This window comes from Pieris napi, chromosome 3 (assembly GCF_905475465.1).
Source record: "Pieris napi chromosome 3, ilPieNapi1.2, whole genome shotgun sequence".
Lineage (NCBI taxonomy): Eukaryota > Metazoa > Arthropoda > Insecta > Lepidoptera > Pieridae > Pieris > Pieris napi.
The window spans coordinates 10,384,639-10,401,955 of NC_062236.1; the positions used below are offsets into that span (position 1 = coordinate 10,384,639).

Consider the following 17,317-nt stretch of genomic DNA (forward strand, 5'->3'; position numbering starts at 1 on the left):
GATATTTGGGAATAATTCGCGCTAAGTCTCGACTTTGATTCCTACACAAAGATATGCCAGTTTCTTCACGATCTTGACCGTACGAGCAAACGTTATTTATTTATTTTATCTTCGTTACATTGCTAGTGATAAGAGGAATGGCGGGGTTTGGAAGAGGCTTTTACTAAAAAAGGTATCCGTGTGACCTAAAAAGAGATAGCTAGAAATGTAAATGTGTTTTATTGTAAAGGTATTATTAAATTACAAATAAAAAACAAGTAGCATACATTAGTAGCGATGCAACGGGCGGCTTTATCGCTGACAAGCGATCTGTTCCAGGCAACCCTAGTGAGGAAACTAAAAAGAAATACAAGTGCATAACCAAATCAACAAAAATAACCAGTAACATTGAAAAATTACACAATTACCAAACTTAATCTAAAATAAAAAATGGACTAAAAACTAAGAGCTAATTAACGGTTCGTGAATTCCAATGCAGAAAATACACGAATTACAAAGGTCACGATTAAGCAAGATCGGATATGATTAAGAAGTGTTTATGTAGAAGAATTTAAAAGCGGTTAGACAGGTAATTTCCCTTAGAGAGATAGTATTTGTTTCTTGTGCACAGTTGGAAGCAAGACCTTGTTAATCTTAAGTCACACGCTTGAGCTATTGGAAGATTACTGTGCTCCATACCGATGAAACGTTTCATTTATACTTTTATATTTCAACGCTAACTCACGATCATACCTTCATAAGAAAAAATGTCTATTGCGAAATAGATGAAAAATAACTAGATGAAACCCAAGACCCATATAGGATTTTAGGTACTTCTGCGTCTTCAGCTACGGAATTATTATTGTGTGGGAATGATAGTGAACAATTCCTCTAACTTAAAGACAACATCCTCGACCAGACTATGCATTGACTGGCTGGCCCGAAGGCCCCAGGGTATGACGTCATCGCAGTGATTTGTAGCCGAACATTGCAGGTGAAGAGGTGGCATAAATATTTTGTATATGGTATAAATAGATACCTACCTAATGTACAAACTATAATTCGTATAGTTCAGTTTTAATATTAGAGAAATTGCACTAAATGTCCACTCCGAATAATGCAATATTGTTTGGGGTTACTGCGTACAAGTGCTACATCAATGTATTGTCTAGGCGTTCCAACGCATTAACATAGTGCGCTTGGGTGCAATGATATTACGACATAAATAAAATAAATAGATGTTCAAATGGTTTGTTGTCTATATACGTAACAGTGTATACTCTATAATCTATATCATGACACTTAAGGGACTGTGCATATATTTTTGACGTTACAAAGAGTGGTCGTTAAATAGAAAGAAGAAAAATCTGTATGAGAAAAAGAAAAAGTTTATTTTAGACTAGTGTTAGTAATTACCTAAAAAACTATTTTTATTTGAACGCTATTGCGTACAGTCTGTTATTTTCGCTTGACGTCTTTTGCTCCACCAGTAATAATGTTGTAATTTTTTTTGTTTTAATTATATCTTGCGATATTGAGGCTTTTTAGAGCTTTTTGTACTTTTTAAACCGTTTACTTCGATCTTGGAGTGTTAGCCACGCTTAGAGTTTACATTTGTTTTAGTTAGTTTGTTAGGTTCGAGGATTAATACAACTTATACGTTCGTTTTAAAAAATGTTTCCTGTATAAGACCCCCTGGACCACTTAATTCTCCCCTAAATTTGGGGAAAAACCTCCAAGTTGTCCCGAAATGGAACGAATACTGGCTTTGCCGTGGGTGCGCACTAACTTGCTCAGAGATACACCACTTACACGTGCATTGCATTATAAGTGTACATTAATATGCGGATAATGCCGACAGTTTATCTAAATAGAGCTGTAATGCTAGAAAATAAGGTAAATTAATGAATATATAGTATGTAAGTTTATTTAAGTTTGGTCGTACGTTAAAACAATGTAATTAGGTAAATAGCAATAATAAGGGATACATTGAATACAATTATATTGAAGTGGCTTCTTTCAATTAAGGGCTTCGTAAGGGTAATTTAAGGAAGCGCCATAAAAAACTATAGCACTATTCACCCATTATTGTAAATGTAAAAGTATATAATCGGAATAGGGGGCAAACGGGCCAGAGGTCACCTCATGTTACGTGATAATGCCGCTCATAGACACTCACACTGCCATAAGGCTCGTAAGTGCGTAGCCAGTCTTAAGAATCAGTTCGCATTTTTTTTGAAGGAGCATAAGTCGAATTTGTTCAGAAATACTTCTGTAGGCAACTAGTTCCATATATGAAGTGGTTTTGCACAGCAAGAACTGTCTTAAAAAAAGTGCGTGCGTACAAAGTACACACTACACATGTCAGAAATGAAACTTCTTTGGCAATCTATTTTTTTTGTCTTGTTCATATACAAACCTTAAACTTTAGATTTCCGAGACTAAATTACTTTGCATAAAATACCTATATTTCATAAATTCTCTTTACGAAGTTTTAATTTTAAAAATAGAATTTCTATCAGGTAATTCGCCCTTCTCACTCTCAAAATCGGTCTCAATCGCTCTCTCCCTTTTCTTCGACAAAAACGCCTCGTGACGCAAATATTATTATTATTGCGTTTCATCCTTAAAATTTTTACCCTCATGCGCCTAAAGAAGTTTTACTTCAAAAACGCTCAGTTGTGAAACGACGGACGTCGCGGTGATACGGGTGGAGTTTCGTATTCTGCTTTGACGTCCGTCATGTGTATGCGTTATAACAACTATGAAGTATCTGTGTGTGTGTATCATTTCGTGGTAGGATAAATTCCCGAACGGACACAAAGACAGAAAAACTACCAATTTTTGAGTGAGACACTTATACGGCCCGCCCATCTTCCAATTTATCATGAGTAACAATTCTTGTCACATCGTCAATCACCGTCTATTAAATTGAAATTAAGACGCAGATGTTTATTCTCTGGTTCAACCCCAAGGCACTTTCACAAAGTTAGTGAAATATCTATCATATCATCTCTTCACTACATATGTATATTTAAAGTAAAGCGAACCTACGACTAGGATGTAAGAGATACATCCTAGTCGTAGGTTCGCTCATACCGTGAAGGAAAACATCGTGAGAAAACCTTATACCTTCCTGCCTTAGACCTAAAAAGTTGACAGCGTGTGTCAGGCAGATATAGGCCCATCACCACTTGCCTATTAAAACGCCAATAAAGAAATAGATGTAGAAATCTGATGCCCAGACTTAAGAGATCGTTGTGTTTTTTTTAACTTACTTCCTATATTTTATTGATTTAAAACACGAAATGTCTGTTTTACATGGACCCTAAATTGTAAATTTGAACTGAGTTTTTTGAAAGAAAAAAAAAGTATAACATAAAGCAAGCAAGTAAATTAGGTTTTGTGCTCGACTAGCAATTTATTAGCAAGAATAAAAGCTTTACTGCCTACGATAACGTTACCTTGATATTGGTTAGTTCCTGATATTATTAGAAACTACACAGTTTATTTTATTGTGGGCTCGAAAGTTGACGTGGATCAAGGAAAATCTATGTGAATTGAATATTGTATATTTCATTGTGGGTACTGGATAAATTTTTCACAACATTTTCTATGAGGCAAAAATCTGTCTTATCAAATTTCAAAGTTGAAATCATCTATGTAAGAAATAGGAGAAATTTATTTAAGCAGTGTTGGCCTAGTGGTTTTAGCGTTCGTGTCGTAGGTTGGATCCCCAACTGTGCATCAATACTCTCTGTCTTTAGCTTTTAGCTTGTACGGTGAAGGAAAACATCGTGAGGAAACCGGCATACCTTAGACCCAAAAAGTCCACGGTATGTGTCAGGCTCAGACGGTTGATTTACACCAATTTTGTCTAGTAAATGATCACAGAATAGAAACAGAAATCTGAGGCGCAGACCTTTAAAGGTTGTAGCGCCATTGGTATTTTGCAAGAATCTAAAGAAAGAGACTTTTACATCATTATTTTTAGATTATTTACAATTTTCTTTAAACTACCGACAGTGCGCATGCGCATCCAGAAATAAATGTGTAAGCTGATAAATTAAAAGAAGATAAAATATATTTTAAATATAAAGTACCTACGGGACTCTTATATATATTTTCTTTTCATACAATGATTTAATCGATAGTAATGCTAAATGGCTATTAAATTAAACAATACATAACATTTACCTTCTGATTCGGAACAGTTCAACTATCAAATGTAGCTTGTCTAAAATAAATATACAGCAATCAAAACGTATACATTTTAAATTGTGTAGAAATAGTCTTCTTGACAGGGAATTCGCGCGTGAGTTTTTTTATTATGGTTTTTGATACATGTCATTTCCTAATATTTCTGGTCTACTACTAACTAAGGAAGTCTATTTTTGATTAATCTCTTTTAAAAATGATTACGCGGAACAATTATATTTTATTGATGTCGTAAAATTAAAACTAGTTCAGATATTTATATCCGATGATTAGATATGAGAAGAAACTAAATACAGTGGTTTGTTATTCTGTTGAAAATCTATAGAAAATTGGTAAGGAAATTAATACATTTTTATAGGTAGTTAAAATTTGACCGGATTTAATGGTTATATGAAGGTAAGGCTTAGAGTCCGCAGAAAGAGAAGCAGTGGCTTTTATGTAAAATAATATAATTTTGAAATTTATTCACAAATATTATGTATGTACCTACTATTAATTATATCATATTAAGTATCAAGATTGTCGAACTGTAATGATGTAACAGTTTTGTCTGTCCTCGTCGCCAATATTATGTTTAATAAAAGCCCATTTCATAATAATTATATCAAATACTTTAATGAGTGTGGGAGCAATCGTACTAGAAACTGAAAACTAACCGATAGACTAACAACTACCTTATTAAATAATAAAGAGTGGTGCCTATCTACATATTTTAAAACAAAATTACTAATACATACCAACATAACAGCGACCCAAAATCGACTCGTCTAAAGATAAGGTAAGATTCATTGGCGAACTATGCGAAGACTAACGAAGACTCGTTACTGAATCTTACCATACAAAGCACTAAACTGTTTTTTTCCAACTACCCTCTATTTAGCGGTATGGTATAAAAATGTTACAATAAATAACATTATCTTTGGTTTGTTTTAGGTTGGGATGCGAGTGAGGGCGAGAAAGCGCCGTTCCTTCGAAATGAGCCGGTGCGGTTAACGCCCGCCTGGGAAGGGTCAAACCTGCCCAATGATACGCTTAATTTGAAAGGTAATAATAGAATTTATACACCGTTTTCGCCATAGAAAATGTATCTAAAGAACCCACTGGACAGTGACACATCAGTGTCGTTAAACGCCTATTCAACTTTGGGATCTTTCGTCTTCAAATTGAGGTCAATATTATGTTTTTGTAAAATTTGTATGAAGTTCCTAAGTAAGAGTTTTGGGGTAAGATACGGAAACGACACTAGCGCTCTTGTACGTCAAATGTATTACGGGACACACTTTCTAAGTGTTTTTATTTTACACATTTAAAAAAAAAAAATTAGTTCAATACCTAAATTGAAAATTCTCATATAACAATGATCATTATTTATAATTAAAATGAATTATCTGATTAATAAATTGCACTAAATGTCCACTCTAAATAGTATAATATTATTTGGGGTTACTGCGAATGAAGTGCTACATAATAGTACCGTCTAGGCGTTCCAGAAGGACTGAATTTAAGTGCTTATGGGTGCATTGATGGTACTACATTCTATATAATATCCTTTGCACTGCTTTGCTTCTTATTGGCGGCTGTATTCACTCGGATATCTCGGCGAGTATGATATTAGGCGCATGAGTATACATATAATTATTATAAAAACGTACACAATAGTGGAGAAATGGTTAGGATATATTATAAAAAGCAAATTTACGATAACTTTATAATAAAATGTTTGAATTTCGAAACTTGTACTAAAATGCAAAACATAACATTCTAAATTGAATTGAATTGAAAATCGTCAAAGGCCATTTCGAAATAAGAAGAATATAAGGTAAAAAACATTATTAATCTATAATTAAGTGAATCAAAATGACAACGACTGTTATTTATGAGGCCTTGTTGGCCTAGGATTTAATGTAAACACGAGAGCAGTGGTAGCCTAGGCCAGAGAAATCATGGGCCTTGCTTATACCGCGAAGATTAAGTTAAGAAATCTAGTCAAAAGTGACTCCTGAGACATCGACAGACTTGTCACATACTTAATAAAGATAAATTACCATGTAAACAAATATAGTATTCTTCAATTCAATGCTTGATCACTTTGTTGATTGTAACTCTATTCGCTTTCTTGTAATCTATAAATCGTTTAGAAATATCCCATATATTAGTGATTCATCAAATTAATAAAATGTATGGGTTTTCGATAAATATTCACAGGGCATCGCCTACAAACATATGCTCGTATTTACGTAGGCGAAGTCATCGACTAGTTGGTGTGGTTTTACGAAGATCGGTTAAAACTTAAAGCAAAGATTAAGTATAAAATAGAAAAGAGATATTAAGCGATTTCTTCCAGGAACGAGTTTTTTTATTTATTTTACCACGATGGTGAATTTTTAAAGATTTCCTTCAGTTGACACGTAAAGAAATTTTATTTCAAGTAAATATTAAATATTGCTGAAATAATAAAATAGATTTCGGAAAAGCTAGTATTTGTTGTATTTAATTATCTATGCTATGCGTAGAAGTTGGTAGAAATGTGATTTTCCTGTTAAAGAAGAATTAAAATACAATACAAGCCTATTAATAATTACTGGAATATAATTGGATAATTTTAATAATAATTACTCACTGTTACAAGAAATCTTAATTGTGAACCTTCAAACATTTCTACGTAAAATTAAATTCTTCACCTATAGAAAGCTATATTACTATTTTAGTTATAAATATAGGTAGATAAAAAAATATTTACCAAAAAAAATCCCTACAAAAATTATTAATGATAAGGTATAGAGTTGTATTTTCATGTAGGTATTATTATTATTTCAGAATAGGCTGCATTATTAACAAAATAAATAAAACCAGTCAAAATATAATTTTGTTTAGTATAATGAAAATACATACATTAAATCCTAACGAAGCATATATATGCCTCGGATTTTTAGGCAATAAATTAGACTAAATGCGACTGACATGTTTTGGAAGCGTCCTAAATATAGGTACGTGTGGGAGAGATATTGATGCCCGCATCGAAACATTGCCTAATTGTGTATCAATTTAAGCATACTAGCTTACAAGATGACATCCTCTAAATCTGTATTAAAATTTGATTTTTGGCCAAGCGCGACTTTACCCGGTCGTTGTGAGTTCAAGCCCTGGCTGCGTGAGGAAACCAGTATGCCTTATAAAACCTAAAAATCGATGTCTTGACAGGCGCTGAGGAATAGGCATAGAAGAATAATTATTATCAAAGCAAAGTGTTTTTGCTTATTTATATTATTATTTAAGGCTATTAATACCTATTCAAAATTTAGAATTATAATTGATATATTTCATTCATAAATCTGCTGCAGACTGCATTCTTGTTGGTTGTTTTTTAAAAACACAAAATATAGATAGTTTATTTTTTATTTAATTTGTTTGGGCATCAATATCTGAAATGAAGGCAAGTAGGTGAACAGCTGTCTAAGCCTCTTAACACAAAACTGTAATAATTTCAGAAGGAATCGAACCTAGTGAACACATTATTTTACACTATGTTCATACTTAACATAATCGTAACATAATATACATAAGGGAACTTACCCATACTACGTAAAATACTTTAAAACCCCTGCTTAGCATTTCAAATATAGAACTTGATATTATTTAAATTAAATGGTAACACTTAAAATAAAAAAAAAATATTCTGTTGCTTCTATGATCATAGCCTAATTTCATAATCTACACGCTTGACGGATTACTTTTCAAGATTATTTCATAATTGACAACTTCCGTAAACTTTTAAAAACTAAACAGTCTATGTTAGTGTTTATATCTTTGTGGTCTAAATCTAACGTTTCTGCAGGGATCGCGATGGATTTGGTACCGCCGAAGGACAAATGGAATTTAATATACCTCACATTAATTCTCCACGGGCTGGGGACTTTGACGGCTTGGAATATGTTTATAACAGCGAAAGACTACTTCGTGAGTTACAAGTTGGCAAATGCTCCTGTATATGCATCGAACCTAATGCCTTATATCGGCTGGGCGGCACAAGTACCGAACCTAATATTCAGCTGGATTAATATTTTTGTCGAAATTGGGTAAGTTATACTGATACATACTAGTAATAAACTACACTCGGCGTCAAAAAAATCGCACCTTTCCTAAAATTCGTGTAAAGCGATTATAACTCCGAAGATCCTTCCTGTACCCTATCACTATTAGTATCATTTGAAAGCTAATGAAATCCCTTATTTGAAAACGGTAGGAAATTGGCCACAACCTCCATAAAAAAAGACAATTCTGCGAAAATCTGAAACAATGTGTATTCTGATCAAAATTACAAATAAAAGGAACAATACAAAAATTAAAAATAAACAATGACAATCGCTAAAAATTAGTCTTAAAACCTAGTGTTGCCTCGTCTGGCTCCGACCAGCTTCCAAGCGGTCAGTCATGGACCTGATGAGCGTCACGACGTGTTCCTGGGGAATGTTGTCCCACCGGCATCTCGAAGCTGATCGAGAGTGGCAGGAGCTGGATTACGGGCCCGAACTCGCCGTTTCAGCTCGTCCCAGAGGTGCTCGATAGGATTGAGGTCAAGGCTTCTTGCTGGCCAGTCCATTACCTTCATGCCAACTCGACGTAGGTAGTCCTTGACAATCAAGGCTGTGTCGCACCGGGCGTTGTCGTGCATGAACTCGAAGTTGGCGCCGACAAAACCTGCACATGGGACCACATCCTCCTCCAAAACCTCGGTGATATACTGGTGGGCAGTCAGAGCCCCCTGGCCGCGACCATCTCCAGCTCTGGAGACGCACACGAGGTCTGTCTTGCCGTCGATAGAAACGCCGCCCTAGAACATGCAGGATCCTCCTCCATACCCGACGGTTTCCACGGTGCAGGCTGGTATGAAACGCTCCCCTGGTCGCCTGTAGAATCTCTTACGCATGTTGTTGATGTATAGGCACACTCGGGTGTCGTCGGAGAACAGGACATGCCTCTACTGGTCGAATGTCCACGGCACGTGCGTTTCGTAAAATCGCTTCCTTTTCGTCCGGTGGATGGCAGTCAATTGGGGGCCTGTAGCAGCTCTCCGGGGTAGCAAATTCTTCTCTCACAGCCTTCTTCTGATAGTGGAGACGCTGTGAGCTGTCCTTCGAGTAGATCAAAGCCGCTGCTGCAGCTCCACAGCGTTGGAGAAGCGGTTCCGCAAAGGCGTCGACACAATGAAGCGATCACCTCTGACGGTAGTGCAGCGACGTCTCCCGGATCCATGTCTCCTGATGTAACCTCCAGTCTCTTGGAACCGTTGGTATACCCGTTGCACTCGAAATCGGCTGATTTTCAGTTGCCGAGCAACTTCAACCTGCCGTAGTCCGATTTGCAGTAGGGCCACCACTTGAGCTGCTCCTTTGTCATGGTATCCATTTTTACTGGGCTTTTTCTTGTCGAAGCTCTTCAGGAGTGACCTCTGTGACGTCTGGATAGCGAATAACCCATAATTGACTTTTACCCCCTCGTTTTATACGCGTCCAGGGTGGTACAATTAGTGAGCCTCCAAACGCGTACATCGCCACTTTTTAATCAAAGTGCTGGCGATTTGTGGTTTTTAATTTTCCGTAAACAAATGATTATTTTTTTGAAAGCTTATTAATTGAGCTTTTAAATGATACTAATAATGATAGGGTACAGCAAGGATCTTAGATGTTATTATCGCTTGACACGAATTTTAAGAAAGGTGCGATTTTTTTGACGCATGTGTATAACACTACTAATACTTTTTGAGTAGCAAATTCTATCGGGTGATATTAACATTGAATTTAATGATTTTGGTTAAACTTTCAAATATAGACCATAGCTTTATCTTGAAGTTGATCTATTGAATACGATAGGAATTTAAATAATTACAGTAAAATCTGTTATAACGACATTGGAGGGACTACTCATATTTGGTCGTAAAAACCAGCATAGGTAGTTGATAGTCGTTAACAGCCGATGACGTTGTTATTAAATACCAATAAAGTATACAATATAATTCAGCCGGGATCTTTGATTTTGGTTAATATAACCGGTATGTTGTTTTAAACGATGTCGTAAGTAGTTTTGACTGTATACCTATTTTGGCCAATACACGACGGAAGACAAAGATTTGAAGTTCAATACTTTTGAATGATATGACTATTAATTTAATCTGTATAAATGTTAAAAGAAAAACGCTTTTTACCGGATTAAAGTTATGTATTATTATAAATTTACAACTATTTGACATAATTTTAAATTTATCCGACGTTTCGCGTGCTTTACAGCGTGCGTGGTCACGGTGACTGAAGACAAAAGATGTTGAATGTCAAAAAGTATCACAGCTGCAGAGAAAGTTGCATTATCTGTATTTATTTCCCCGGAGTTGGTATCGACTAAAAGATGGAGGGTTTTGGCAAAAATGGCTCACGGTGTCCTCTATTTTCGCGGATTGTTTTTCTTTTTGAGATTTTAATTTGGATATTATTGGATCCCAGGTGTTTGACAATTTTAGGCCGTCTTCTCTATTGAAATTGGGGTGTTTTTTGATTTCAATGGCTTCGCGTACCAATCTTGGGAAGAATCTTTTCTCTTTCGCAAGTATTTTCGGTTGGTCAAAGCGTATGTAGTGATTAGGCCTATCTAGTATGTGTTCACAGACTGCTGATTTTGTGTGTCGTCTATGTCTTATGTCTGCAATGTGTTCTTTGAGTCTGCTGGACATATTGCGTTTAGTTTGCCCTATGTAAGACAGGCCACAGTCGCAATCCAGTTTGTATATACCTGCATCTTGCAATGGGGTGTTACTTTTGATTGGTCTTAGGAATTGCTGAATCTTCTTGTGCGGCTTGAAAATTGTATGAATAGAAGCTCGTTTTAGGATCCGGCTAATTCTATCTGTAACTCCCTTTACATATGGCAAGTAGGCTGGCTGGCGGGGAACTGTTTGTGTCTTGTTTTTGTTTTTGTGATGTAGCCGGGGGATGCGCAGCTTGTTTCGGTGTAGCACCTGTTTGACATGCTGTAGTTCCTCCTCGAGGTGGGCATCATCACAAAGACGTTGGGCTCTCTGAAACAAACATTTACCGACAGAAAGCAGTTGTGAAGGGTGGTGGTGGGATTCACCATTGAGGTACCTATCTGTGTGGGTTGCCTTCCTGTGTATTGTGTGACCTAGTGTGCCATCTGCTTTGCGTATAATTAAAATGTCTAAAAAGGGCAGACAGTTGTTGTTTTCTTGTTCAACAGTAAATTTAATGTTCTTGTGTATTGAATTTAAATGTGCTAGAAATGCAGATATTTTGTCATTGGGGAGTACTACAAATGTGTCATCGACATATCTCTTGTACAGTCGAGGTTTAACCGGGGTATTGGCCAAAGCTCTCTCCTCAAAGTCCTCCATGAAGATGTCAGCGACTATAGGTGACACTGGAGAACCCATGGCTACTCCATCAACCTGCACATAGAACTCATCTTTCCACATTAAGTAACCTGATGTGAGACAGTGTTTTACAATATCTACATAATCTGGTGACATGTTCTGTTCCCTAAGTCTTTTTGCAATGATATCTAGGCAGTCATTTAGTGGTAAGTTTGTAAATAGTGACTCAATGTCAAAACTCACCATGGTTTCATTGGGGAGTAATTTGAGATCTCTCAATGTTTCCACAAAATGGTAGGAGTCCTTAACATGAGCACTAGTGTGCCCCCTGAGAGGGGATAATATTGACACTAAGTGTTTAGCTAATTTGTATGTGGGTGAGTCGATATGACTGACTATGGGTCTTAAAGGATTGTTGTGTTTGTGTATTTTTGGCAATCCATACATTTTTGGAGGTTTTACGCAGGCTGTTGTTAAAGATTTGACGTCTAATGACAGTGTTTCCGAATATTTAGTAAGGAGGCTAGATGTTTGTTTTATTACCTTGTTTGTGGGATCTTTATCGACTTTTTTGTAGGTATTGACATCGTTTAAGAGGAGAGCCATCTTGCTTTCGTATTCCGACGTATCCATAACAACGGTTGCATTCCCTTTGTCAGCTCGGAGTACTACCAAATCTTCGTTCGCCTTTAGCTCCGCGAGAGCCTTTGTTTCAGCGAAGGTGAGGTTTCTTTTTGGCGGTTTGCTTGCTCGCAATATGCACGAGATATCCTGCCGTATGGTTTCAGCCTCATCCTTTGGTATCGTATTTTTGAATATACATTCCTCTACGTAACTAACAATTTCTTCGTGAGGGATTTTTCGCGGTGCCGTTGCAAAATTTAAACCTTTGTTCAATACCTCAATGGTTTGTTTATCCAAATTTTGTTTCGACAGATTGATGACAGTGACGTTTTGACTACTATCGGGTGTGTCATTTAAAGTCGCGACGTTTGACAATTGTCTATTGATGTTCTGTGCTAGTTTTTCAAACTTTTTTATTTGTGTGACTTTGCAGTTATTGAATTTGTTGTGAGCCCGAGTGTTTAAGATGTTTATGCACTGCCTCCAATCTGTTTCCGATAATATCTCACGAAGTTCCTCCGTTTCATTTTGGACTAGTACTCCCCAATGACAAAATATCTGCATTTCTAGCACATTTAAATTCAATACACAAGAACATTAAATTTACTGTTGAACAAGAAAACAACAACTGTCTGCCCTTTTTAGACATTTTAATTATACGCAAAGCAGATGGCACACTAGGTCACACAATACACAGGAAGGCAACCCACACAGATAGGTACCTCAATGGTGAATCCCACCACCACCCTTCACAACTGCTTTCTGTCGGTAAATGTTTGTTTCAGAGAGCCCAACGTCTTTGTGATGATGCCCACCTCGAGGAGGAACTACAGCATGTCAAACAGGTGCTACACCGAAACAAGCTGCGCATCCCCCGGCTACATCACAAAAACAAAAACAAGACACAAACAGTTCCCCGCCAGCCAGCCTACTTGCCATATGTAAAGGGAGTTACAGATAGAATTAGCCGGATCCTAAAACGAGCTTCTATTCATACAATTTTCAAGCCGCACAAGAAGATTCAGCAATTCCTAAGACCAATCAAAAGTAACACCCCATTGCAAGATGCAGGTATATACAAACTGGATTGCGACTGTGGCCTGTCTTACATAGGGCAAACTAAACGCAATATGTCCAGCAGACTCAAAGAACACATTGCAGACATAAGACATAGACGACACACAAAATCAGCAGTCTGTGAACACATACTAGATAGGCCTAATCACTACATACGCTTTGACCAACCGAAAATACTTGCGAAAGAGAAAAGATTCTTCCCAAGATTGGTACGCGAAGCCATTGAAATCAAAAAACACCCCAATTTCAATAGAGAAGACGGCCTAAAATTGTCAAACACCTGGGATCCAATAATATCCAAATTAAAATCTCAAAAAGAAAAACAATCCGCGAAAATAGAGGACACCGTGAGCCATTTTTGCCAAAACCCTCCATCTTTTAGTCGATACCAACTCCGGGGAAATAAATACAGATAATGCAACTTTCTCTGCAGCTGTGATACTTTTTGACATTCAACATCTTTTGTCTTCAGTCACCGTGACCACGCACGCTGTAAAGCACGCGAAACGTCGGATAAATTTAAAATTATGTCAAATAGTTGTAAATTTATAATAATACATAACTTTAATCCGGTAAAAAGCGTTTTTCTTTTAATGTTATGAGTTATGTTAATCAAAGACAATACTACTGTATAAATGTTACCCTATTTAAATGCTATATATTTTCCACTTCCAACGCAGTGAGTTATCAGTATGTCTGTCTCTCACATTTTACAGTGGGTACATCGACGCTCTACTAAAACACTTGCAAGTTTCTCATAAACTTGTGAGCACCTAAGTTTTGCCACAAATTAATAAGATCTTTTAAGCTAAATTTATAGAGTATTAGCATTGTTCGTTTTTAAAAAGCCAAGCCAAGCTTCTTGCAAGTTTCACATAAACTTGTGAGCACCTAAGTTTTGCAACAACTACCTATGTTTCCCTTAATAGTATAGTACAATCTTTAATCAAGTTCACAATTCAAAACAAAAGACGAAACGATGGTCTCGTTGATTTTTAATTGTTCGATAGCCATCTATCGAACGATTCGTCGTCGGTTTGACCAATCACAACCAAACGACACGCGCTACCGTTTCGTCGTTTGCTTTATTTTAAAAAATAACTTCCCACTGTCAGCCAGAAATACATTTTTGGTTACGTTAGGTAGTGACAATATGAGGGAATAGTACATTAATGATTATTATAAGGAAAATAAAATAAATTTTCATTTTTGTCCCGTAATTCAATGTCTTAGTAAGACTTTGGCTTCGTTTAAATTCGCATCATACAAATGTATTAAAATAACATAATATTCTAATCATAATTTCAGCGGTGACTTGACCACTCGTATCGTTTGGTCGCTCTGTCTGGAAGTCGTAATGCTGGTCGTGACAGTGATATTTGCGATGGTTGACAGCTCAGAATGGCCCGTCATTTTCTTCTGGGTAACGATGGTCACTGTCTTCGTATTATGCGGTTAGTATAAGCATTATTAGAAATTTATTAGAAATAGCGTGACTACCGTCTTTAGCATCATTTATATTTCTAGTACGTTACAACTCCAAAAAATTGCTGTTTCGCCCGAAATCCTCTGTGAGCTGGGCCTCAAATTTCTGTATGTGTTTTATGATCATTTGGTTAGATTGACATCTAATACGCAAGTAGGTGATCAGCCTCGTGTGCCTGACATACACCGTCGACTTTTTGGGTCTAAGGCAAGCCGGTTTCCTCACGATGTTTTCCTTCACCGTTCGAGCGAATGTTAAACGCGCACATAGAAAGAAAGTAAGTTGGTGCGTAAAAGTATATACTATGCATTATTCAGCTTTAATTTATGGTTTCACAAATGTGATTATCCCACTTCCCAACGCAGTGGACTTATCAATAATGATATTTATCACAAATAATAAAGTGGGTACAGTAAAGCTCTACTAAAACACACGCAAGTTTTTATATAAACTTGTGTGCACCTAAGTCTTGCGACAAGTAGGAATTTTCACTTAACAGAAGAAAAACCAATGTGACTTTTGCGTTTTTAATATTAATTAACATAATCAATCTCATGTTCTACCGATGGATTGCAAAATATTCTCTCCGGTCTAACATTAGTTACTAATAGATACTTTGTTTTTTGACTATAGAATATAAGTGAAATAATTTCTTTATACAGGTGTCAATGCGATATTCCAAAACTCAGTATACGGTGTGTCAGCTCGCTTGCCTCCTCAATACACCGGAGCAGTAGTTCTAGGATCGAATATCGCCGGCACTCTCGTGGTTTTCCTGAACTGGGCGAGTGACGAGTTTACCCAGAACCACCGAACGTCAGCTATCTATTACTTTATATGTGGGATATTCGTGCTCCTGATCTGTTTCGACACCTACTTCGCCTTACCGCTTAATGTAAGTAGATATTTACGAGTATGAACTAGTGACTTTCTTCTTCCTATCCGGTACACCCTTGACAGAGCGGTCGTGATCGCTATGAAGTAGTGGTAATAGAAGGAGCACATGTGATGCGCTTCACGACGTTTCGCCATCGTTGCCTATTAGAGGTCATCCTGCTGCACTAATTGAGTGAATCTCCTACGGCAGACCTGATTTGGTCAGTCCAACGCGTAGGTGACCTTCCGCGCGGTCTAGTGCCCTCCACCTTCCCCTGGACGACGAGGCGTTCTATGGACTGATCACCACGCCGAGATACGTGTCCGATGAATGTAAGGATGCGAGATTGTACTGTTGACTTTCTACTTAATACAAAAAAACTCAAACTGCTGCGTTACGATATCAAATAAAATAAGTTTCTTTTTTCATATATTTTTCTCAATTGTGAAAAGATTTGTTTAGATTACGCGAAACGCCGTTCATTTATTGAATATCCCACTTCCAACGCAGTGAGTTATCAGTATGTCTGTCTCTCACATTTTACAGTGGGCACATTGAAGCTCTACTAAAACACTTGCAAGTTTCTCATAAACTTGTGAGCACCTAAGTTTTGCCACAAATTAATAAGATCTTTTAAGCTAAATTTATATTGTATAAGCATTGTTCGTTTTTAAAAAGCCAACCGCGAACATCTTAGGTATTCTAAAATATGGATATGTTTTGAAATGCGAACCTTATATAATGTGACTGACCCCGAATTCCATAAAAAATAAATCTAATTACAAACACTTTACTAAGTACACAGCTGTCTCTTTTTATCACAGCGTTAACACAATGTGACAGAAAAAGACGAAATAGTCATTGAATAATTTATTTTATACAGTGAAATCGCTCAAAACGATTTCTTGATGAAATTTTATTTCCAAGTACAATTAAAGTAACTGTGACTGTTTAAGGCTTTTCAAAGAGCTAACACATACATATTAACTTATGTAATTTTATAAAAACAATGCCTTTTGATTTCAGAGATTTTACCGCTACCACGTGACATTGCAAGAGCGAACCTTACAAGTGAACCCAACTCTAGCGACCAACAATCCTCCAGTGAAACAAAAGACCCCCTACGGACTTATCTTAAGACAGGGCTTTATACAATTCTACAATGTATTCCTCACATTCTTCGTCACTCTCACTGTATTTCCCTCAATTCATTCAGGTAATAATAATTATAAGCATAACCTTTACAATAAAATTTAAACTTCCGTTTAAGTCAAATTAGTTTAGAAAATTTTCTATCTAATAAGTTACTCAATAAAATCTAGGCTCGGATAATCCTTAATCGGTGTACCTTAAGTTAATTCCTCTAAAAAAAATAAAAAAAAGGAAGCGAATTGCAGTTTATAAGTACCATACTTTTATTTGTAGTAAATCAGTTGCAAACAGGCAAAATAATTGTAAAAGCTCTTTATAATTGTTTAAAAGCCAACGGACCCACTTCCAACGCAGTGACATAAACCAAAATGTTATCGTCACATTTATACAGTGGGTATATCGAAGCTCTACTAAAACACACGCAGGTTTCTTCAATAAACTTGTGTGCACCTAAGTTTAGCTACACTTATTAATTTAAAAAAAAACATACTCTTCTTCTTCTCATTATCTTTGTTTATTATATGTT

The 17,317-nt window shown here is 36.4% G+C and overlaps 1 protein-coding gene across 2 annotated transcripts in view; it reads left to right on the top strand.

The window, feature by feature from the left end:
- The window catches only part of LOC125063173 (equilibrative nucleoside transporter 1), a 35,693-nt gene that overhangs the window by 14,928 nt on the left and 3,448 nt on the right, over window positions 1–17,317 (top strand). The window contains exons 1-6 of one of the 2 annotated variants that reach the window (XM_047669443.1): window positions 2,913–2,967; window positions 5,131–5,241; window positions 8,033–8,273; window positions 14,585–14,730; window positions 15,425–15,657; window positions 16,666–16,855. In XM_047669443.1, the coding sequence (XP_047525399.1) occupies window positions 2,928–2,967; window positions 5,131–5,241; window positions 8,033–8,273; window positions 14,585–14,730; window positions 15,425–15,657; window positions 16,666–16,855 (961 nt within the window). In that variant the 5' untranslated portion in view covers window positions 2,913–2,927. Of the gene's footprint in view, window positions 1–2,912; window positions 2,968–5,130; window positions 5,242–8,032; window positions 8,274–14,584; window positions 14,731–15,424; window positions 15,658–16,665; window positions 16,856–17,317 lie in introns of those variants that run through there. The other variant, XM_047669442.1, reaches the window with a different exon arrangement.